At 41.8% G+C, this 25,517-nt stretch overlaps 1 protein-coding gene across 4 annotated transcripts in view; it reads left to right on the forward strand.

Annotated features, from left to right (window-relative positions):
* LOC138261322 (uncharacterized) overlaps positions 1–25,517 on the forward strand; it is an 888,401-nt gene that overhangs the window by 738,763 nt on the left and 124,121 nt on the right. For all 4 annotated transcript variants that reach the window (XR_011199068.1, XM_069210158.1, XM_069210160.1 and 1 more), the window contains 3 exons: positions 3,057–3,194; positions 14,686–14,848; positions 22,291–22,412. Coding sequence is in view for 3 of the 4 variants with exons in the window: in XM_069210158.1 (XP_069066259.1) it covers positions 3,057–3,194; positions 14,686–14,848; positions 22,291–22,412 (423 nt within the window). In the remaining variant the exon portion in view is untranslated. The remainder of the gene's footprint in view (positions 1–3,056; positions 3,195–14,685; positions 14,849–22,290; positions 22,413–25,517) is intronic.

Below are 25,517 nucleotides of genomic sequence, written 5' to 3' on the forward strand. Positions count from 1 at the left end.
GCCTTTGAGTAAGTCATACACAGCAAATAGACACTCACAGGTACTGGACAGTAATAACTTAGAGCTCAAAAGAGGTATGGAATATCACTGCCAGCACAGAGCGCACTGCCCAAAAATAAAGTAATTGCTACACAGATAAAAGGTTATATTATTACTGTAATCATTGCATACACCCATATATATCATAGTGTACAAATTAAGAAACACCAAGATAAAATAAAACATAATTAAGGTAAGAAAGTAATCATATGCCTGGGAATATTGAAGATACCTATACAAACCACATTTAAAATGATGCAACATAACACATGAGCATATTTCAAAACTTAAAACTCCCTAATTATTAATTAATTCTGAAAAACACAAGACTCATCTCAAATTGAGCTAAACATACTCAGATTTGTCAAAGCACGTTTTAAGTTCTAAACAAGCCCACACACGAGCATATAAACACACACAGAATGACACACAACACAACTGTGGCCGATGTGTGGTTTCCACAACACTTTGCAGTAAAAGGCAAAAGGCGCCAAGTGCAGGGTGTTGTCTCTATCTATGTGGTTTCTATTAGTAATGTTTTTCAGGTGTGTGTTTTGTCTTCTAGTGCATAGTTGCTAGTTACACCTCTACAGGTGTATTTCGAGTTTCATCTTGTCCCATTTCTTAATGAAAGGGAGTGAGGACATGTAATCCTACTACTAGGAGTAAATCTCAGCACTGTGCTGTTCAATTGCATTAAGTGTGAGACTTAATCATAGGCATTAGCATAAATCTACAGGTGCAAACTTTTTCTTCCATAGATTTATCTTTCTGACTCAGGTGCTGGTTGTTTGGGTGGGTGTTCCTTGGCCCTACTCAATATCTAAGTCCAACAGGACATAGGGCCATATGTCCGAACACTTTTTCCCATAGACACAGAATGGTTAAAAACCTTTGCTACATCTGGCCCATAGTCACATATTGTGCTTTATCCTAGATCTTGATTAGTTTATCGTCCTAATTATTTTTGATATAGTGGAGTGGGCAACGCTGGAATTTAAAAAATCACTCTAATGGTTTTCATACTGAACAGTTTTCAAATCATCTGGATAGCTGGTTCACCTGCAGTGTGGACCTTCAGTAAATAACTGGAATATTGCATGTCTTAAAAAATTATACATAAAATATTTCCAAATTTCCTATGTCAATGTGTGATGAGCTGCTTTAGTCTACGTTTTTTCTTTGAATTCTGGGACTTTTAGTCTTGTTCAGTCCATCATAAAACTAGGACTACAACTGTCGAAGTTGAAGACAAAAACCTGAATTGGGAAAGCCCATTACACCCAGACATGGGAAACAAGGCAGTATGTACATATCTTAATTACCATAATTTGACCACAATTACTGGATTATCAGAAGTGATCTCCCATGACCTTTGCGCTTGATGGCTTCACAAGAAGGGACATCACCTTAACTCCAATGCTCAATGGTGGGCCATTGTATTTTTGTTGTATATTTGTGACACAATCTTTATTTACAATTTTTGATTCTACACGACTGACAGGAACATCCATCATTTTACTAATGCTAACAAAAGTAAAATGCAAATTCTCTTTTACATTAATAGATTTGTTAAGGGCTCGGGATAGCAGAGCAAGCAATTAGCTAAAAAAAAAGACAAAATCTAAATGTAAACTTCCTTTAAGATGGCAAATAGAATAATTCATGCGGGTTTCAAAGTACTTCAAATGCTTCGCAAACAGTAACTAAGGGGTAGCAACATTCTAGCCATCTCTGAATGACATGGGAAACCCAGTCAGGTATATTTTACTATAAACGTATGGCAAGTACAATATTCGTTTTCTGTGTATATTTTAAGTTTCTTGAGTTAGCAGGAAGAACAATCGACAGCTTTGGGGCAGGTCTGCTGGATGGACCGATTCCCCGTTGTGGTCACAACTTCAGTGCCCACCTGCAGTACTTTTACTCTACACTCTTATGTCTTCTTAAGCGCACATTGTTACTCCTCCCCCTCCGAATGCTTTTGCATGAACCCAAGGCCGGGGAGCACTGTAAGTCCATTCTAGCATCATTTTACCCTCTTTCTTTTCGATCTTTTAACCTACCTTCCCTCTGCGCCTGCAGCTCGGAGATCATAGGGTGATTGCGTTTTTTTATCTCATTTTAAGCATTTTTCTCTAAAAAGAGACAAACATCACAGATCATTTTTTGTTCACTGTTTTTTCAATGTTTTGACCATAATTACGAGTTGAACGGTGCTGCGGCGAGTTTACCACATTTTAAGATTGCATGTGATTTTACAGTTTTCGTGGTTAAAATCATCACTTTACTATGCAATTAATAGTTGGAGCACCATGGAATGGAAAATTACAATGTTTGGGCTGCTTTTTTTTACTATAAAACCACACAGTCCTCTATTCCATGCGGTTTTACCACATACATCCACCACGTGCTCTCAGTGGGTGGTAAATGTCTGCAGGCCCAAGCATGTGTGGAAGGTGAGTGGAAGGGATGGGTGGAGTAGGGAAGGAAAGGGGAAGATATTTTATTTGGGGAATTTCTTTTGGGAATCACAAGTTGCCCAGGAATTACGCAGGTCCCAAGTTTTTCACAAACAAATTTTGCCTTCTAAAAGCAAGCAAAAAGTTTGTATGAAAATCGGTCTGAAAATTGAGAAAACACGGTAATAGATGCGAAAAAAACAGATTCTAGCGTGTTATTCGGCATTATCTTTTAATGTGAGGTAGACCCTCCCCCCCACTGACAAGAATTACTGATGTCTGTGGTGAGTGAAGAAGCGGAAGTGAAGTTTATACATGATGGAAAAGTCATATTCAAATACTTGAAAGCATCCTTTGGTTCTAGGACTAAGGAACGGATGCAGAAGCCAACGAGAAGGCGGCTACACTTATCCAATGCACGCAGTGTAGAAACATTTTCCAGTTTGGAATGTCTTGCCAACATTTGATTATTTTCATTCTCATTTACATTCACAAATGTACTCATCTGAAATGTGCTAATAGTCATTCAGACTTTTTTTTATTTCTTTCTACTAGGTAAATTATTCAAAGACTGATTCAGAAGGCAAACTGTCCATCCAACTGGAAGAAGATCATTTTCAAGTTTCCACCAAGTTTTTTGTCGAGGGCCCGAACTACACAAAAATTCTCCAGCTAGTGCACAGTATGCCACAGGTTTGTTCCTCAGACAAACGTGTTTAATTATTTATTTGTTTTATTGAGGTCAGGAGAGCAGGGGGTACAGTAAGTGAAAACAGCTTAATGGGGGTTTAGATAAGAGATCAGTAGCTCTCAGTGGTACCTCCACAGTTACTAAGTTCGAACGTTGTTGACACTGTACTTAGTGGTGACTGGAATTCTCTGCCACCATGGGAAAAATGAATGGCTTGAGATTCTGCTGATAGTGTGGCACAGAAATACACAGAAATAGCATTGCACAGTGAGAAGTGTGGGTGAGCAATATTCTAGTTTATTTAATGGACCCAGAAACCAGTAATCAAGTCTCATTTCATCAGAACGTTACTTACGTCCTCCTCAAATTACTATGAGATGCTACACATGGTTGACGTAGTACAAAAGGGCCCGATTTACAATGTTTTGGTGCAGGGCAGCGCTGCAAGTCTTCTTGCTGCACTGCCCAGCATCAAAACAAAAGGGTAGGAATGCTCTATATCTACGTGATACAATGCATTCCTGTCCTTTTTCCCTGGTCTGGCGCACAAATTGCTGCCATGTGCCAACACAGGCACCCTTGCACCATGGTCATGGTGAAAGGGTGCCTACGTTGTGGGGATGATTGTTTTTTAAGCAGGAAGGGGTACCTTTCTACACAAAAACAATCCCAAGAACACACATAGCAAGAGGTAAAAAACAGGAGAATTAAAGATATTGCTCCCGTTGCGTTACTTCTACGCCACCCCATGGGTAGCGTAGGGTTTTGATGCATTGCCAGGTTTACAAAACCTTGTAAATCTGGGAATGTATCAAAATCCATGGGAGTTCCCTGGAAACGCCCACGTAACACCTATGGAAATGCCTCCTCAATGCAAATTAAGACAACGCAGCGACTTGCGCTGCGTTGCCTTACTCCATATCTACAAGGCCATGTAAGAGTCTTTGTGAGGCCTTGTTGATATGAGTCAGCAGTATGCGTCGCCAATGCATCAACTAAAAGTGACACATCGGCGGTGCTGGCTGCTTGTAAATCTGGGCCAAAGTGTTCCATGGAAAACAGGCTGTGTCCTAACAGATTTGGCTCACAAATGGCATATTAAAGCCATCAATTACCTTACTTACAGAAGCTGTTGCTTTTCCTTTCTCTTGCCACATATTTGGGTGTCTTTGCACCACTTTTTTCAGAACCACTGATCTGTCAGTCCCCCATTTATCTCTTCTTCCTGTAGTGGCTGGTCAAATGTGGTGTATTCAGATTGGCTACTATAAGGGTGATTTCAACTGCACACAGAAAATACAGAAACTACAGAAAATGGATTGTATACCACACTAACATGCTGGAAGTTCTTATGTTTCCATACCCCTCCGATGTGCAAATTATAAAAGGCTGGAAGAAGAGCTAGAGAAAATAAAAGAAACATACGTTTTACTCACATGAAGCAATAGCAAACTCTTAAGTGTGAGCTACATGGATTATGAATTGTCAGCAAAATGAGGGGACATGGCTTCCATTTGAACTGCATGAAGGGTCACTGAACAGCTCTGTGCTAATAGAGTTGTGGCTCACTTCAAACTTGACATGCCCTGAGAAAAGTTGACTGCGTGTCTCTAGCAAAATCAGTGTCAGAAATGGATGAGTGCAGTCCTAGCTGTCCACTTTTGCTACTTGTGTTTTCAGACTGGAGGTCTACCCTTGTTAAGTGGTTGCTTCCTTTATGCATTTGTTGCATGCATTGGTTGAATCTCCTGAGAAGTATCCAAAACCACAAAACTGAACAAAACAAGGAAGCTTCACCAATTTCAGGTTCTTTGATGAAACAAAATATGACCCAAAAGCCAGTATGGCCTGACGAATAAAAGCATTTTCTTCAGTACAGAAGCTGTTACCGAGTACAAAGTCCTATGCTGTTCTGATCCACATGAAGATGACTGGTGCCTGTAAGGACTTTTGCTAAGTTTTGTTAGGATTATGAAGGCAGAGGTAATTATAGATAAGCTTGAGGACTTCAGTACTTCAGAGATGAGTTGCAATTCAACTATGATGAAGGTGGTTTTGGAGCTAGATGATGACATGGGAGCAGCGGAATTTGTACAGTGAACCTTCAGACTTTCCATCTTACCAAAAGACAGAGAAGATTGTGCTAATGACTATGTGGACATCCTGGGGACACCTGGATGCAGGGTGATCTGAAGGTAGGATTCAATTGGGAATTCAAAGTCAAAAAGGGTCCACAGAGTTTCTCATCATAAACTCAGAAATAGTTTCCAGAGTTCTAAATATACCTAATTTCAGTCTAGCCTGTGGCAGACCTTATTCTGTGTTGCAGAGGAGACCATTTTTCTTGCTATATATAATTGAGAAAATGATTTGTCACTTGTCTTTCAATACTTTCTAAGAGTTCTATACATACATAAGCCTGACAGTGCTTCTTGTCTGGTCCCAGCACTGAATCATTTGTGCCTCACTGAGGATTGTACCTTGTAAGGGTGATTTGTTAGCTGGTTCTCCAATTTATCTGTGCAACCACTACTGTTGCAATGATTCGAATATGTAGTCTACCTTCAGGTCTTGAAAGGATTTATGTGATCATCATAGAGAACTTTCTGCAATTTAAGGATGTCCTTTGAGGATTATGCCTGCCACACCATTTATTTCCTGAAAATCCGTATCTTTGGGTTATTCCCCCAACTTCAGTGGTTTGTGGGAGAAGTATCAATGCTTTCTGGGTAGGTGAGTTTCCAAAAAAAAGCAATGCATCTGTTATTTCTCTAGAATGTGTTAGCAAATTGCAATGTTCATTGTTTATTGCTGGTATGGCCAATAATTCTGCATGTTTTATTAAATATGCAGCTGGCAGATTACCCACATTCATTCTGTGCTCTTAATACCTCCATTTCAGATAGGATAGGACATACTCCACATGTTCAGTTCACAGGGATCTCAAGTTGTATTATGACTGTTTTAATTCATGCAGCAGTGATTTGAAGGTTCTGAACACAGAGTGTAGCCTGGGCTTGAGTAGTCGTTCCGGGGGTTATTTTCCCAGCATCTCCCTGCCACAAAAATCTGCCTCTCTCTCAATTAACCTCATAGAAGGCCTTTTTTCACCAAAGACTTTATTGGCACTTATACAGGTTTGCAGAACTAGGTATTCGTTCTTCTGAAACCTATGTCCAACCTGAGCGATATTGATGTTGGTGCTTGGTCCAAAGGGCCACCTTCAATATATGACACAATCCAACATGTTAGATACTAGGAACCCATGGGTAAATGTATAGTAAATTCTTGTGCAGGGTCGTGGGATACAAGAAGGAAATGTCTATTACCTCTTGCCTGGATGAGCAGGACACCAATAATCAAAAATAGAGGGGGCAGTAATCAAGTCCTTAAGAAAGCCCCTGTCACAGTGATTTGTCAAGTCTGAGTTCCCAGATCTATTAACAAAATGGTCATATCAGATACAAGAGTTTATTCATGCCCAATAATTATATGGGTTTTACCTAATTCTATAGCCGCCTGCTTGTTTTGCATACCTACCTATGTTGCCCTAAATGACAATGTTTTCCACAATAATATGACATTCCTGGCAACTGCACTAATTCTGAATGTAGCAGCAGAATTGAGACTCCTTGGACCAAATGGGGACAATAGAACCACAGACAATTAATACTATTGCAGCTTTCCAGGACTTATATATTTGCTGGTCTTACCATTAATTCTACTTATGATAACTACTAAATCTTGCAGGCCAAAACATCCATCACATTATTCCAGCAGCGGTCTCATGGCAAGCATCTGTTTCTTCCTAATGATAGTTTCCTGTGAGAAATCAGATGAGATTTGCAAAGCGCTTTTTCTATGTGAGTAGGGGTTATGTTTTCTTGATTTAAGTAGTAATTGTCCCACCCACTGCTGTGAAGAAGACACACAATGACAGGTGTGGGTAAATCTTTCTTTTTCAAGTTTCAGCAGCGCATCCTTTGTGTTTTTTGGATTTTAGCAGTGTGAAATCTATCTCTCTGAGGGTCATCCGGAAACCTGAGACAAAACTACATGCTTTCACTGTTTTCGTGGTTTCAGGAGCATCAAAGAATTTCTCATTGTCCCCATGGTTTCTATCCTCCAAGTCAACATTTTAGTTTGGGGGTTGCACAAACCCTGCCCAAATCAGTTATATGATTAACCATCAGGTACTGCTCTCAATCTCCTTTCTGCAGAGCCCAGCTATTGTGATGTTTGTTCTCATGGATTTCATGTGCAAGGGTATTGCGATGTAGTGCCTTTGACATCTCCTTTGGACATTTTTAAGGTTAAGGTGGTGAGCTCCTTCAACAGTGTGTCGAGTCTAATTGTATCTACTATGCTGGTTGGTGTAGAACTGGCATTCCCTGTCACTGCTTTCAGTAATAACATTCTCCTGTGAGTCGGAGCTGTGCACATCATTGCATTGGAAGCTTCCATCAGAGGTATCATAACTGAAATCAGGGCTATCCTTTAGCACAAAACATTTCATATAGAAAAGAAGATATGTTCACTTGAAATGGGTCAGGTGAAGAACAGTTTGAGTGAAAGTGCAGCTCATCCAAATGTTCTCAAATACAAACTGCACAAAATGTTGATCAGGAAAATAGGATTCTATGCTCACAAACATCAAGCAGCATTTCTGTGTATCTTAAAGATAGCCAATAAAACCCTAATGTCCAACAGTACCCATCAACAATGAGGCTCAACTATTTCTAGTAATGGTACGGTATACACAAAAGAAATGGGAATCACCTAGTCTTACACCTCTACTATGAAACTCTTCATAGCTAACAGAATAAGGGCTTCATCACGTGGCTGGTGATCTTAAGACCACCAGCCTCGCGGTAGCAGTCCGGACTACTGCTGCTGTGGCACTGCCCTTACAATCTCTTTTTCCGCCAGCATTCACATGGCAGTTTCACAGGTGCAGGGGGCCACAGGCCAGCACCCTCGCAATGCTCCCTGCTGCTACTGTTTCCCGCTAGGTTGACAGACGGAAACTAAGGTCCGGTGGAGTGGTCACCACTACGGCAGCAGCCACCCTGTCAGAGTTTGGCCAACGGGCCATCCCGTCTGCCAAACTCTTAATTAGGCCCAAAGTATATGAAAAGCTTAGTTTACCAAATTGTACCTTAGAGCATACACTCCTTTGCCAACATGATGTCCACTGTCAAACTGAAACAACCCCATCCCAAGCCCATTTGACCATGTATAAGCGTTTGTCTATGTGGCCAAAGAAGAGCTGCTATGAATTGTGAAAATATGTGGCTGGCTTTGAAATCCTGCAGCTCCAACCAAACACCACACCATGAGGAAAAAGTACAAAATATTTATCCAAAGGCTAAAACAATTTACTATTCAGACCAGATATTGTAATGTCTCAAATCCTGCAGTATAGATTTTGAAATGCAATCATGATAACATCTCACCTCAAAGGATGCACTTGCATTACCCTGACTGAGAATATACAATAACTTCTTAACTATTTTCATGGGTGAAGATCACAAAATCAGAGAAAAGAAAACAAGCCGCATGCCTTTCAAACAGCTTACTCTGCAAAAGGGAAATATATGGAACACTTTTTCCCTACTATCCTCTGAAAATTAATCAAACATCACAGACCAACTTATTACTTCCAAGATCTTCTGCCATCAAAATTAGCTTAGTCTAATTTTGATCATTTTGTACATTCTTAGGCCCGTATTTATACTCCGTTTGCGCCGAATTAGCGTCGTTTTTTTCGACGCAAATTCGGCGCAAAACTAACGCCATATTTATACTTTGGCGTTAGACGCGTCTAGCGCCAAAGTATGGGCAAATAGCGTCATTTTTTTGCGTGAACGCCTTCCTTGCGTTAATGAGATGCAAGGAAGGCGTTCCCGTCTAAAAAAATGACGGCGACGCAAATGCGTCGTATTTATACTCCCGGGCAAAAATCACGCCCGGGAGTGGTCGGGTCAAAAAACCCTGCATTTGCGCCACTTTTTAACGCCTGGGTCAGGGTAGGCGTTAAGGGGCCTGTGGGCTCAAAATGAGCCCACAGGTGCCCTCCCATGCCCCCAGGGACCCCCCCTGCCACCCTTGCCCACCCCAGGAGGACACCCAAGCATGGAGGGACCCATCCCAGGGACATTCAGGTAAGTTCAGGTAAGTATAATTTTTTATTTTTTTTATTTTTTTTTGGTGGCATAGGGGGGCCTTATTTGTGCCCCCCTACATGCCACTATGCCCAATGACCATGCCCAGGGGACATAAGTCCCCTGGGCATGGCCATTGGGCAAGGGGGCATGACTCCTGTCTTTACTAAGACAGGAGTCATTTAAATGGCGCCTGGGCGTCGAAAAAAATGGCGCAAATCGGGTTGAGGCGATTTTTTTGCCTCAACCTGACTTGCCCCATTTTAAGACGCCCTAACGCCATTTTCCCCCTGCGCCGGCGCTGCCTGGTCTACGTGGTTTTTTTCCACGCACACCAGGCAGCGCCGGTATGCTAGCGCCGGCTAACGCCATTCCATAAATACGGTGCCCGCATGGCGCTTCAGAATGGCGTTAGACGGCGCTAAATTTTTTGACGCTAAACTGCGTTAGCGCAGTTTAGCATCAAAAAGTATAAATATGGGCCTTAGTGTCAAATGAGCAATAATTAGCACAGGCAGAAAATCGTTTGCATACCCCTAAAAAAATGGACAAATAACTCCCAACACTAAAGGCACCAATCTTGGACTCAAACCTAGTACTGAACAACAGAACTGGACCAAGCTTACCATGGCTAGGGAAAACAATTGAACATTGTGTCCCTTCTCGGTTAGTCATTTACATTAATATTATCGCCAATTAGCAGACTACCCATTTGAGTTTTGAGCAGCCGTCAGCACTTAATCAGTACATTTAAAAGTGCTAGATGAGATTAATCAAATCATGGATCAGGAAAATACTTTCCGACTTGATTGATCACATTTTTTGACACAATCAGTCACTGGAGGTTCTAGAATGTGCTGGAATACAGAATGGGCTTCTGAGATCAAGTCCTGAAACAGTTCACTTTGTTACTCAAAGAGAGTAGATAGTGAAATCTGACATGCACACAAATGCAACTTTCACAGTTAGATGAAGTGTTCCACAAGGGACGATCTTCTCCCCTCTATTCAGCCTTTACCTGGACCAGTCAGTTTATCTAGAGTACTGATTTATAAGCTAACGATCTACAAATGACAAGCAACTATAAGGCCGGTGCCCTTGGAAGATAGCCTTACCCTTCTGTCCAGTCTCGTGACAATCAAACAATGGATGCCAGACAGTTTCCTAGTGCTGTATTTATAGAAAAAGCTGTGTCTTTGATCTTTGGCCCACCATTTTAATACAGAGCTGATTGGCTTTACGGAACAAAATGTAACCGGAACGTTTCTCCTCAACTCTATGCCATGAAGTAAATTCACTGGGCTTCATCCTCGATAACATGTTGTCTCTATCTTGTCACATACAAATATTCTCACTCAATTGCCTAGTTTCTTCCTCCACTCTCTAAAAAAACAAAATGCTGTATCCCCAATTATTTGAGAACTTCAGCCAAGGAACTGACATTCCTTGGCCGCATTTCTCCACACTGATGTGGCTGGCATTCGTCAATCTTCTTTGACCCCATTGACAGTCACCTGCTTCGCTATGTTTACAATTGTTGCAATCTCTCGCAATCTGTTATAATTTGGCTCATCTTTTATCGGTTGCATTAAAACTCAGGAGGATACGCCATAATGTTTAAAGGGAATGGTTGGAAGGGTGATATGCCTCTATAGCTAATGTCAAATAATATAGCTTAGTTAATTTATAGTATAACTTAAGGGTTTTTATTGTAGCTATGAGTTTACACACATTTGTTGAAGACTATTGTATCACCAATTAACATTTTATGGGCAATATTTTAGAATATAATATATGTTTATGAACTTGTTTTTATAAGGTATGAATTCTTATGTAGTTTAATTGGATGGATTTTGTATTTGATGTGTGTTTTTATGGATATGTACAAATTCGAAATAAATAAATGAATGAAATGACAGCCATTTTCACCCCCTACTTTCATTCCAAAATCAGACTCATCTCATTCAAGAGGAAATAAAAACACATTTGACTTAACCTTAACAAAATGGACGGGCTACACTTAGAAATTATAATTAAATGTAAAATCTGCTGCCTGGCATATAAAGCCATTCAAGCCATAAGACCGCAATACCAGCCAAATCTGAGACTATTTCAGGAGGGCAGTGGGGTCTGGAGAGTATGGACTCATTCCATCTGGAAACATCAAAACTCTAGAACAAATCAAGCCTTGGAACAATCCTTTTCTGGGACTGCCACCAACCTATGGAGTGCCTTCTGTATCTTTCCGAGGACCCAAGCCAACCACCTTGCTTTTAGAAAGTTAATTAAAAACATCAGTTCTGAATGTAGTTAGGCTAAATCCCAAAACCTCCACCTGTGAAGTGATAGACTCACGCCTGGTAGGAGTTCATAGGTTAGCAAACATATATGGTTTCTTGAAAACTGTTTTCCCTGGCCCCCCTTGTTCTATCTTTCTATTATGCTAGTTCTCAATATTTGTTTGTTCTTTGTTTAAATAAACACACTAATTCCTCCCTTAATGCAGATGTGCTATAGAAAAAAGGCAAACATAAATAAATGAAGGTTCCTGATTTTGAGACTAGGTATTTAGTGGGCCTCATCTTTCCATAATAGATCTCTACAGTGATTTGTTCTTTGCCTTCTGGAAAAACATGAGAGTTTCTCCCATTATACACAATATTTTCTTTTTTTATAAATCACATGCTTGACTCATGAGTGACACCCTTCTGCACGTATTCCATCGCTCTTCAAAGGAAGAGAAATCCTCTACTTGACTGCTGAACCCAATATCATTGTTATTACAAAGCATGTAGTAGATTCCCATTCAAAATCAGTTACAAACAAATCATCATGCTAACCCTCAGCTGCAAAATATATGCAAACATCTACCCAATAGATAGCAAGAATATGTGCACAAGGTCATACGTCCCACGCTGACCGAATATTAAAGGTCAGGCATTCAATGGCAATGTGGGGCACCTTTATCATAGGATACCTGGACATCACAAGAGTGGACGTTCCATTCAATGCAGCAAAATAGTTGAAAGAAATCATGGGATTTTATCTTTGTGTCATGCAGAAGTATCCGTTTGGAGAAACATTAGCTAGAGCTTTCGTCATTGTGTGCAGAGCTCTTAAAGCATGCATGGAAGTAAAGGGACCCAATCGAGTTGGTTTAAAGTATGGCATTGTACCCGATGTGGTTTTTCACCACGGCCACTGCTGATTGTTTTAGCTCCAGAAGCCCTTCTGCAAACAGTCAGGACTTTAGTAGAATAGAGAATGGCAGCCAGATGGCTTAAATATTTTGTAATGAGCATCATCGGTATTGTCCAAGAAATGTGTGTCTATGATAAATCCTAAATCTTAAAAACGATCGAGGATTAAATAGATTCTTGATTTCTAAACTTTCTGACGAGTTCGGGCATGATTGCGATGCTAAAAATGTAGTAAAACTGGTAGTGCCCATCAACCATCATTAGTTGGCAAGCACATTAAGCAAAAACACATATTACACCTTAAGTCCTCTTTAAGTCGTTGTCAGCTTAAGTTATCCAGGAGAGCTCATGCCATTAATACACAGCCTCAAGGGTGAAAGAGCAGTCTCCCCCAGGCATTGTTTTTTCTGTCTCTCACAGAGAGATCAGGCGATATTCATCAGTCACTAGTTGATTTAACCGTGATTAATAACAGTTTTAACTCTTTACCTACAATTTCTTTGTTAGAACAGTTGTTTATGTCCCCGTTGAGACACATGTACATACACTGTAATGTCCATCTTTGGATTACAGAACTACCCCACACGTCCACCCGCCTTAAAGCTGCAGTGACTGCAGCACATCCACTTTTGATATGTGAACTGCTTATATTGAAGGCACACACACTGCCAGGCCCCGACACACAATCTTCCTTGGAGAGTAGCACCTTTTGGGGTGCTCGTCTGCACCAAGTGCCATTCATGCAGTGTTTTATTGTGTCTTCTGCGCCACAGCTAATGGGTGGCAGTGGTTAGTGTTGCTGTGTCCAGGTGGTACTCCAAGAAAACTCTGCAATAGTGGGCCTGCAGAGAAGGTAGGGACTCTGTGTCACTCTGGGACCCACCACCAAGGAGAGTGAGAAGGAATTCCCTACCTTCGTAAAAGAACACCATTTCCTTCTCGCTGTGGCTGCCTTCACTCAGCCTTGAGCAGAACATAGCGGATGTATTTGAGGATTGTGGAGCAGGGAAGTCTGCGACTGCCAAGAAGATGCTTGACAAGACGTCTGTGCTGCCGCACCAGAAAAGGAGCTGTATAAGGATGAGGGTCCACCTCAACTGAAGAATGACAGCAGTGGTTCCCATCATCTATACATCCATCCCTCCCCACACCATCCACACTTCCTATGTCTGACCACTCTGCAACAAGGGAAGAAAGGAAGGAAGGAGCCTCGGGCCCCTGTCAGAGAGACCAATGCTAGTGGCCAGAGGACAGCTTCACTAACTCATACACACGCACCCTTAAGCCATCTTCAAACACAACCTTCCAACAACTCTACTCCCTGCAACCGTTTTCATAGCGCACACCTACACTTAATTCTAAAAATACAATAATTTTGTACTGCTCCGCACCCAATCCTCCTTGCATACCCGCAACACTCATCGCTCCTGGTGCAACATGTGCCTTTCCCACGCTTCACTCCATGCAAGCTTCACACACCTTGGCTCTTCACAGATACAAACCAGACCCTGCTCCCCCTTATCCTGTGCGTGCCTGCACTCAAACCTGCACACCAACCGTCTATCGGAATCTTTTACCACTGGAGTGGCATGTGAATTGTTTTTTTTAATAAAATGACATCATTTTGCTTAAAGTGCAGACTCATATCATACTGGCGTAATCTTTCTACAGGGTGATTCATAAAGGCAATCAAAACAATGACAATCAGAAGTCCGCTGTTTGTTTTCGAAGGTTAATTTTGCAACTACCACAAAGTTACATTGTAACTTAACATTATTTAGTAGCCCTTTTTAATTGTACTAGTTTTTCCATTACATTAACGATTTACAGTAAATGAGAAAGCATTATACTAAAAATAGGGTATTGTGGCAGAGCTGTAGATGTAGGAATGTTTCAGGGGGGACGTACTAGGTCTGTGTTTGACAGATGCATACTAGAGCTAAAATAGCTGGACTCTTCTTCAATGAGATATCAGAGTTCTTCGTCTTCTGGGCAGTTTTCATAATTTGGTTCATTTGTGATTTAATGTTTGTCTCTGATACATACTGAGAATGTGGACTGATTTAATAAATATTCCACATTTGAACTGATAGTCTTAAAATCCTCCCTTATTATTATTATTTTTCTAGTTGATCTTTCTTCCGAGGCAGCTGGAGGTTATGACGGCTCTTGTAAAGCTCAACAGGACTCACCTGTTGAGACATGTTACTTCATCACAAGGCAAAGAAATAAAGTTATTGGCGGCCTATAGAGGACTCTTTCCAAAGTTAGCTGGAAGTCATGAAATTAAAGGTAGGTTAACCTTATGTGTGAAGTTCAGTGGTTAAAGTGCACTAAAAAAGTCTGGGACCTCGGATCATGAGTGTGATGAGACGGGGTCAGTGAGCATGCGGGAAGGCTCAAAGGTGTGGCTAAAAAGAACAAAATATTCTGGAACTGTTTTGTTGGTCCCCGTCTATCTAAAATATCTTTGATGAAAAATACAAACACGTTTAAGTAATCAGTGGGAAGTGCACATTTTTCAGTTATGAAACTTCTATGGGTTAATGCTATCACTGCAGATCTATGTATGTGTGACCAAAGATTCACAGAATTGAATCCTGATGCTACCAGCTCCCAGTCTGTGACAGAATGTACTGTGAATTTGTAAGTCATTGTTTTAAACGTGTGTCACACACAGTATATCAGGTTGCCACAAAAGCACAAAAAATTCTAGGCTCAAGATAATATGCTTCCAAACTCTACACTTTAGTAGTATTCAAACTGTACCTAGTGAAAACATTTTTTATAACTGTCCATTAAAAACATGTACTTCACAGCTCAGCTGATAAAACCTTACAGTACCGCCTAAAAAGAATAGATCTTCTTCACAAAGCTTCAAGTGGCTCCATCAAGTACCGCCCATTGCCTTCCAAGCAGCCTTACCAAACTGCACACATTTACATTCCTTTCAGGAAGCAGGCACATTGGCAAGAAGGCAGGGACAGACTGGAACAAAAAATAGGCAAGGGCACCAAAATAAAAGTAACCACTGTCAGCAAACCAGATCTGTAAAAATGTGGCCCATATTTGCAAATAAGGACAGTTTTGAATTTTTAAAGACACACTGGGCCGCCCGCCAGAGTTCCCCCCTCCAAAATACCGCTCCGCGGTCGTGAGACCGCAGAGGGTATTCTGGCTTTTGCACTGGGCTGGCGGGCGGCCGCCAAAAGGCCGCCCGCCAGCCCAGTGCAAAAGAGCCTTCCCACGAGGACGCCGGCTCAGAATTGAGCCGGCGGAGTGGGAAGATGCGACGGGTGCAGTGGCACCCGTCGCGTATTTCAGTGTCTGCAAAGCAGACACTGAAATACAAAGTGGGGCCCTCTTACGGGGGCCCCTGCAGTGCCCATGCCATTGGCATGGGCACTGCAGGGGCCCCCTGGGGCCCCACGACAACCCATACCGCCATCCTCCCGCCAAGAACAGGATGGCGGTATGGGCTGTCAGAATCCCCATGGCGGCGCAGCAAGCTGCGCCGCCATGGAGGATTCTAAAGGGCAGCGGAAAACCGGCGGGAGAACGCCGGTTTTCCGCATCTGACCGCGGCAAAACCGCCGCGGTCAGAATGCCCTGCGGGGCACCGCCAGCCTGTTGGCGGTGCTCCCGCCAACCCTGGCCCCGGCGGTCCATGACCGCCGGGGTCAGAATGACCCCCTCTGTGTAAGTTTCCTTCAGACTATGAGTGACTGCATTCATTTGTGTTTGTTCCAGGCAGTGCCACAATAATGTCAGGTAAATAACCTGTAAAACTACTAAAAACAACGACCCACACACAGATCTGTCAGACCAGTCAACCAGGCACCGCCTGATTACCCTGTAGGCCAGTCGACCCCACAAGAAGTCTTGTATCATGTCAGTCCTGTCCCCAGCTTCACAGACCAGGAAACTGTGCCTCCCTTTCACTAAAGCTGAAGCTTCTCACCTGTTGGAATCAGCAGCTTTACTTGTCTTTTAGCAATAAGTAGAGCAGCTGTTTTTGTTAAATTAAAAACGTATTGGCTTTTCGTGTCGTGCAGATTCTGCCCACTTCCACCTCTGGTCAAGTTGGGCTAAATGTATATCATGCAAAAATATATAAGTGCTCTCTAGAATATAGGGTATAATGAGTGGTGAGAACAGTGCATGTTCACACTTTCCTTGTGGACTTAACAAAAATGTTTGAAACATAAAAACACTGCAAAGATTTTTTAAAGTTAGTGGTAATAGCATTTCTTCTCACTGAGGCACTGACAATCTAATAGGTTTCAATTTGCTGGTGGGATCCTCTTGTTATAAAGGTTTGAGTGGGCTCAAAATGCCTCACGCTTGTGAAATGCTGTTGGAAAGCAAACAGTGTTAAATGGGACCATACAAAGTTTTATTGAAAGTACAGGGATTCAGTTTACAATCATTGTAGGTAATGGGTGGGGCACAGGAGAGGAAGCGGCATGGACTCGGGTTCCTCAGGCTCCCTGCTGAGGTACCATGCAATGTTCACAATAGCGCTCCAACGCCACCTCTAAGATCGTAGCTCTGAGTTAGCACAAATTAAAGCAGTGTATTGAACTTCCACTGACCAGTGTTCTGCAGAGCTCACGAGTTCAGGGTGTGTGAGCAGAGTTGCATCAGGTGTCGCTGTGTTGCCCTGGCATCAACTGACCCCCCCCATCCCCCCCTCCCCACACACACACACGTTCCTTACCTTTTGTCATGAAAACAGCTCCTTTGGCTGATGTCAGCTTCTTTAAAGTCTGATAGCTGAAGGGTTTCCAGGTGTCCTGTATTTCCTGTGCTGTGCCTGGGTTTTCACCGTCTGTCCAAACTGAAAAATAAATTTAGCACATGTCGTGGTTTTGAAATGAACAGACATAAAGGTACGTTTTTATCTGTTCAAGTGTACTATTAATCAGCAGCCCGTAAAAGAAAGCACGTTAGTTAACAAAGTTGCTGTGTGGAAAAATTGCATATAATTCCATTTAGTGCGTCTCTGTCTGTTTTTTTCTGTGTTGGTGAGCATGGTCAATTAAGTCATGTTTGGCCTCTGTATCAATGTAAAATTGTAGTCCTGCTTCTGTGTTTGTGAAATGCCCCTGTTGGTTTTCAAAACATGGTCACAATAGATAAGTTCTAAATTATTGGACTGGAATTGAAGACTTCTTATCATAGATTACCTTCAGCATGTCCCTACTCTTTCCCAGATTGTCGAACTCTGTTTGATGAATATTACTTCTGTAATATGTAGCATCACTAGGCCTTTATTTGAGCCCCCGTCCCATAAATGATAAAGGGGCCTTCTAAGTCACGCACCAAGATGCCTGACAATTAGGGATTCAGCTATCGTACTTTGTTGCTCTCTCTTCGCTTGTGATGGAAAGCCAAGCAGGCCTTATTGTGCTGCATGTTGGGAGGCGGGGAGAGAAAGGAAGAGTGTATTTTTTTTAAATAACTGCACCCTGCCATTCGCCCCCTCCCTTCCACTGTACAACCACCACTGGGAGGAATAAGAGAAGGGACTGAGCAGCCATCCAAAGCTCGGTTTCTTTTCACCCCAAGTTTAGAGGAGGACCTCAGGCTCAGTAAGAACCAGATATGTGGTACTAGCCAGTCTCAAAACTCTCCGGCTCAAGGAAAATTACCTGATAAGTGTGACAAGAGCTGAAACACTGGGGAGGAAACAAAATGGCAAACGTGTTAGATTTTGGCTCTCCTATCACAAACACCAGGGGTACAGCGTTTCCTTGAGCTATGGGACGGAGCCCACCCGATTTCCTGCACTTTAAACACAATCATTTCTTAATTACTATTATTACACAGCCAGGCACTTTTCACTAGCACATGCGCTAGTGCACATGTTCCACCATTAGTAACTTTGCTGGCCAATTTATCAGTTTAAATTATCAACAGCCACCACTGACAAACACAAAATTAGGTATTACCGCAACAGACATAAAGGATTTTGGAATCCACCTAAAAATGCTTGAGGTGCTTGCTTTGTAAATTTAGACATGGCTGTGCAAAAAACTGCATGGCGTCTAGTTCACAAGTGATCAAATTAATACCTGTAAATGATGTTGCAGGGATATATCCAGGTACTTGCTTCAGAAGGTCATAAAATGTATTCTATAATTACCAACATTACATGATGACCTTCATCCACAATGTCCTACAAGATGGGGCTACTGCCAGCTCAAACACAATGCAACATCAAAAACTGGTAGCACATGGTATTACTGTATATGGTCTAATTTTGTGGAATTTGTCTCACAGTTCTCATTAGGAACTGCCATTGATCTAGAGGAGGGGGGAAATCAATGAATGGGAAATCGTAGGTTTAAAGAGCACTTTAATACTTAAGAATGACTCCTGTGTTAATTTACTGTAGGAGTGTTTCACAAGTATAGGTGAAAGAAGGGCCAGGAAGTGAACATCAGTGAAATTGTTTAGTTGTTAAATACCTTTTCTATCAGGGAACTATCCATATTGCTGTTCTCAAGTAGGAAGGATGTTCTGACAGCCCCTACAGACATTGGATTTGGAACCCAACTGTTACCTTGATACTTTGTTTCAAGAATATCTGTCTGAGCGTGTTCATTGGCTTCTGGAGTGAATAGTATTATAAGTAGTGGCAGGCAATGAGAGAATAAGATGTCTACTACTTGGTAAACAAATAACCATAAATATGTCAAATGTATAATAAAAATATATTAGTGAAGATAATAGATGTGCTACAAAAGGTCAGGCATGAACAGCTGATCGCTTAGTCAATGATGCCCACGTACCTTCCTTCACTCTTGAAAGTTATTGCCAACTAGAGTGACAGAAGAATTTTCTGGTTGATGCTCCTGACTACCTAATTTACAGCATACCCTAACAAGGGTCATTCCGATGTTTAATTTTTAAAGAATATATTGCTGGGGCCCAAAGTTTTGCTCTGAAGCCTGCGGACAGTGCTCTCATGGTTGAGTATGCTCAATACCAAGGCTGCATAGTGTTGATTCTACCTTGTACCTCTTTAATTGACTCCAGATACTTTCTGCTTCTTTACATCACTCCTGCCGGTTCTTTTTCATCCCTGATTCCTCCCCTTTGGCACTGCTTTTTCTGTCTTTCTCTTCCTCCTTCTTTCCACCTTTTGTGTTTTCCGCTCTCTTGTTTTGGATTAAAGTCCTTGGAGTAAAAGTAAGTGCCAGCTCCAAAAAAAAGGAGTGTCGATGTGCCCCACAGGCAACTACAGACTCAAATTAAGAACTGGGTCGTACAGAAATGAAGAGCCAGAAACAACAAGGGCAGTTTTAATGCAGATGTATTTATTTACGTCGATGTTTAGTAAAGCGATGATTGTCATCTTGTGATAGCTTCTGAGCACTGAACAGAATTGTGGAGGGAAAAAGAAAAGCAAAACAGTATTTGGAAGCGAGCAGCTCACTGCACACCAGGTGGACGAGGTGCACAACAACCTTCCACATCCTTCGATAATGATTTTTGTCTTAAGACAAATGATTCTCATTTGGAGTGCTCACTTGAGCACCAACCATTTACAAACTAGATATGTTGAGAACACAACTGAAATCCTAAAATCGTGATAACTGCACGTTCCAATAACTTGGAGTTTCCCTGCAGAACATTGATTTAAAGCAACTCTTTTACAGTGGCGGCTGCTGCAAATCTCAAGTGGGGGGAGGGATTAGGGAAATAATTTTAAAAACGTACCTGTCCTGTTGCCGACGCTGCCAGCTACCTCACTCCTCTTCTCTCCTGCTCCTGATGGTGCCCCAGCAGACCCTGGGACACCAGCACAGGCTCCCCACCCAATCCTGGTGCTGTTCTCACGCCATACCTTGCATAAGAGCAGTGCCAGGATCGGTCTTAGCGGCTTGGTGTGCCACTCAGACAGTGCATGGGAGTCTGTGCTGTTTCTTCAACCAGGCTGTGCAACACAGCTGGGTTGGAGAAACCTAAGTGTGATGTCTGTTTGATCAGCCTAAGACGGACGGCCAAACTTACATGTTCACTTTTAAGTGCACTCCAGTGACTTCACTCATCCCTGCCCCTCCCTGCACACTCTGCCTCAGCCAGCAGCTGAAAAACAAAACAATAATAAAACATTGTTTTATTTTTCAGCTGCTGGCTCTGAGGCAGTGGGGCAACCCTCCTCCCCCATTGTAGAAGAGCCGCTGCTGCTCTTTTTGGGATATTGTGATCAATTCACAATGAGGCCTTCATTTTGTTTTTTCAACCTTTGAGCTTTACGTTGCAGTAGACATGAAACATGCTTCCTGGCAGATGGTATTTCTCATGGCTTTTCATCCTGTTGTGGATATAAGCTTTTCACCCCTCCTGTTTCTTCCACTCAGCTGAGGGTATGTGCTCTGTATGTGCACACAGTGCATGGACTGGTTCGATCCATTGCCTTGAGGCATCATACACCTTGAAGATGACCAGCAGGACAGCCATATGTCCCATTCTGAATGTCATGTGTGCAACTGTGTGATACCGGATGGGAGCTCGAACAGGCGGTACACATCAGCTGTCAGCACTGGGGACATGATCATACAGAAACCCCACATAAGCAGCTACCAAAGGGGCTGCTACTTTGTCGATGGTCCAGCAGACTGTGCCACAGTGAAAGTGTAATTAGTGTTTTATGGTCCCCGTCCTGTTTGTTACTTATGAAGAAGTTCATAAATAAAATCTCACCAGTGTGCCTTGTCAGAAGTAAGAGGTGGGGGTTGAGAGCAGACACTGGAACAACAGCGATGGGGAAGGGAAACATAAATTATAACAAAAAATGGGACGAAAGGAGAGAGAGAAAATAAAAAGTAAATTATGAGTGAAAGGAAAAGGAAAACATAGAAGAAAAAAAGCAAATGTAGAAAAGGAGGTCTATGAAGAAGAACCAACATGTAGTGGTGGTCATCGGAGTCCCTCAGTTTGCTCTTGCAGTGCCTCAGATGCATGGTCAAAGTAGGGGGTATTTTAGTTTTCTGGCTCTTCATTTCTGTACGACCCAGTTCTTAATTTGAGTCTGTAGTTGCCTGTGGGGCACATCGACACTCCTTTTTTTTGGAGCTGGCACTTACTTTTACTCCAAGGACTTTAATCCAAAACAAGAGAGCGGAAAACACAAAAGGTGGAAAGAAGGAGGAAGAGAAAGACAGAAAAAGCAGTGCCAAAGGGGAGGAATCAGGGATGAAAAAGAACCGGCAGGAGTGATGTAAAGAAGCAGAAAGTATCAGGAGTCAATTAAAGAGGTACAAGGTAGAATCAACACTATGCAGCCTTGGTATTGAGCATACTCAACCATGAGAGCACTGTCCGCAGGCTTCAGAGCAAAACTTTGGGCCCCAGCAATATATTCTTTAAAAATTAAACATCGGAATGACCAACACATAATGATGGCCAGTGACATTAAGGTCATCATAGTGACAACAAAAATCACTTTGATAATTTTTTTCTAAAGACAAAACAATTAAATACTTCATTGACTAAACAAAACATATATCATACGCTAAACAATAGTTAAAGAATTGGGTATTAAACCTAAGAGATAGAAATGAAATGTTGTGGTTTAATTACTGTGTATTCTATTCCTTTAATACCTGTGTATTTTATTCCTTTATATCATAATTCTATATGGAATAACAATTAACCCCAATACCATATTTTGAAGCACTGACAGAAGAGTTTGTATTAACTATTTGCATTTATTTTTTCAGCTGAAGCTTTCCAGACCCTTTTTAGTTCTTTTCCATGGCAATCGAAGTTTAACATCTATGCAGAGCACCTCACTCACAGTCACCGGGATGAGATCACTATTGGCTGGAATGGCAGAAACCAGGTACAACCAATGCCAAGTGCAAGAGATATCATGAGATTTCAAAGGACTCATTGTTCAAAAAATCAGTTCCAACAGGATCTAGCAACAGAACAACACACAGGAAGCAGACGCAACAAAAGTGTCACTTATATAGCACTATGTTGCCTTTGGAAGCTCAGCATGATTTCATTCTTCCTTATTGCATATCAGAAATTGTACAGTGTCCAACAGCAGTTAATTATTAATGCTTCCTCAGACCTCTCTTAACTATATTTAAATGCTTTTAAATTAGATCTAAGTCCTTAATCAAAACACATGGTTTATTATGTGTTTTATCAACTGAACATGCCGCATGACAGTAATAAATGTTCATTTAAAGTGGCTACAAGGCTGTTTGAGCACTTCCTATCAGTTCCAAGGAATTCAATTAGCATAAATTCGAAAACAAATGATTTTTGCTCTATCAATTAGTTGCTCATATTATAAGAAGGCACATGGAAAAGACAATGTTCAAAGATTACTATATACAATTATTAAAACTTAGGATGCCAGTTAAATAATCAACATACATCATGACAAAATTAAGCAAAGCTTTATTTCAGAAATGTAAAAAAATATTTGGGGGCTTTCAAGATTTCTTTTCTACTGCTGCATTGGTAGTCCCTGACTTGAAGTTACCACAACCAGTGTTGTTGGTTATCAGCTGTCCCCTGAGAAATGGCTTCAGGTGGATAAGTGCTATACTTTATCTACATATTAAATTAGACCAGATACTCCAATAATAATGGACCTGTGATCAACAGGATGCATATATTTGTATTTAACTCTAAAATATGCAAAGCTCTGTTCATGAGTCAGAAATATGGGTCAAATAGACTCATATATTGACTAGAAGTGATCTCAGCAGCTTGGACATTCATCTGTGCATGCTCTCTCAAGCACTGTGAGCTCTTTTATCTATAAACATATTGGGGGTTATTCTAACTTTGGAGGAGGTGTTAATCCGTCCCAAAAGTGACGGAAAAGTGACGGATTTACCACCAGCCGTATTACGAGTCCATTATATCCTATGGAACTCGTAATACGGCTGGTGGTATATCCGTCACTTTACCATCACTTTTGGGACGGATTAACACTCCTCCAAAGTTAGAATAACCCCCATTATCTGTTTGCTTGTAAATTTCAAGGTTAATAATAACAACACATATAGAATTTGTTGGAACTGGCCCTTTTTGCAGGGTTATCCCCAAACCTTTTGCCTTCTTCCTCCTATTTTATCTGATCTGTTTTTGTTGGCTTTAAGATTGTGGGCAGTTTGCCACTGCTAACCACTGCTAAAGAGCATTTGCTCTCTGTCTAAAATGTATTGGCGATTGGTTTATCTATGATTGGCATATTTGATTTACTAGTAAGTCACTAGTAAAGTGTACTATGTGTGCCCAGGGCCTGTAAATCAAATGCTACCAGTGGACCTGCAGCACTGGTTGTGCCACCCACGTGAGTAGCCATATTAACATGTCTCAGGCCTGCCACTGCAGTTTTAAACTGCCAGTTCGACCTGGCAAGTGCACCCACTTGCCAGGCCCAAACCTTCCCTTTTACTGCATGTAAGGCACCTCTAGAGTAGGCCCAAGGCAACCCCATGGGCATGGTGTAGTGTATTTAACTGGTACAACATCTACTGATGTGTTTTAAATGTCCTGATAGTGAAATACTGTTAAATTTGTTTTTCACTATTGTTAGGCCTACCTCTCCCACAGGGTAACTTGTGGATTACCATGAAATAACTTTTAAGTGCAGTTTCCCATTGGGAGCAGATAGAGATCTGGAGTTTGGGGCATTTGAACTCATAATTTAATTTTTTTGAATTGTAAGTTTGAAAATGCCACTTTTAGAAAGTGGGCATTTTCTTGCTTACCCATTCTGTGCCTCTGCCTGTCTGTGGATACATCTCTGGGTCAGGATGACAGTTGGACTGTTTGTGAATTCACTCTAAACGGTAACACAAATGGATCTTAGGTCTGCCCTGCATATCCTGAGTAGGGCTGGGCCTGTCCTTACACAAAGTGGTCTCCAACCCCTGGAGTGTGTTTGAGACCAGGGCAGGAAAGGGCAGGGTCTTGGGCACTACAAAGACTTTTCTTTGAATATTTCCTACTACAAAGCAGAAATGGTAAGTACTGAACCTCTGACCCCACAAAGTCAGAACACTTCTGGACCTAGGACCTAGGACATTCTGCTAGGAAGAATAGCTGGAAGCTGTAGAAGGGACTGCCACTCTGCCTTTTGCTTTGTTGTGCTGGCCTGCTGCTTGCTGCTTCTGTCCTGCGAGTGAAAGGACTGGACTCTGCTTTCTACATCCTGCTTTCCAAGGTTCTCCAAGGGCTTGAACTGCGCTTGCTCCTGGTAAGAAGTCTCAGGGACATAGAATTCTTCATCTACTAGTGCCTGGGTTCTTCTGCTGAGGGTCCTAACTTGCCAAGTGGTGCACACCCCAGTTCCTGGGCCCTTGGAAGTGGAAGATGGTGACCTGCAGAAGAAAATCTACACATCAGCTCTCCACACCAGAAAAATTGACACAGTACCGGTCTCACCGCAGAAGAATCGATGCAGCACCTGTTTCAGTGCGGATCCATCAACACAGCACATCCTCATTTTCCACTCATCATCCCTGGGCGTCATTTTCTCATCGACCCGCACTGCAGTAAGGAACCAATGCATTGCCTTTACTATGAGGAAAGAATTAATGCATTGCCTTTGTTTCCAATTCATCACTTTCTCTGCACCCCTCATCTTCTTTGTTTTTTGATGCGTCCCAGGTACTGTGTATTAAAAGGATATAACTATTGATCCCTATGGATTAAGACTCTTTTACACCTTAAAAAAGTGATATCTTTACTTGTTTGAGTTTGTTTTTTGTCATTTTGTTCTTGTTTCACTCAGATAAGTATTGGCTATATTTCTAAACTAATATGGAGTACCTTTGTGGTGTTTCACTGTGTTACTGTGTGTGTGTGTGTTTGTGTGTGTTTGTGTACAAATAATTTACACATTGCCTCTGAAATAAGCCTGACTGCTCGTGCCAGATTACCAAGGTTGTGAGCAGGCAGGGGTTATCTTAGCTGT

Source organism: Pleurodeles waltl, chromosome 10, assembly GCF_031143425.1.
Source record: "Pleurodeles waltl isolate 20211129_DDA chromosome 10, aPleWal1.hap1.20221129, whole genome shotgun sequence".
NCBI lineage: Eukaryota > Metazoa > Chordata > Amphibia > Caudata > Salamandridae > Pleurodeles > Pleurodeles waltl.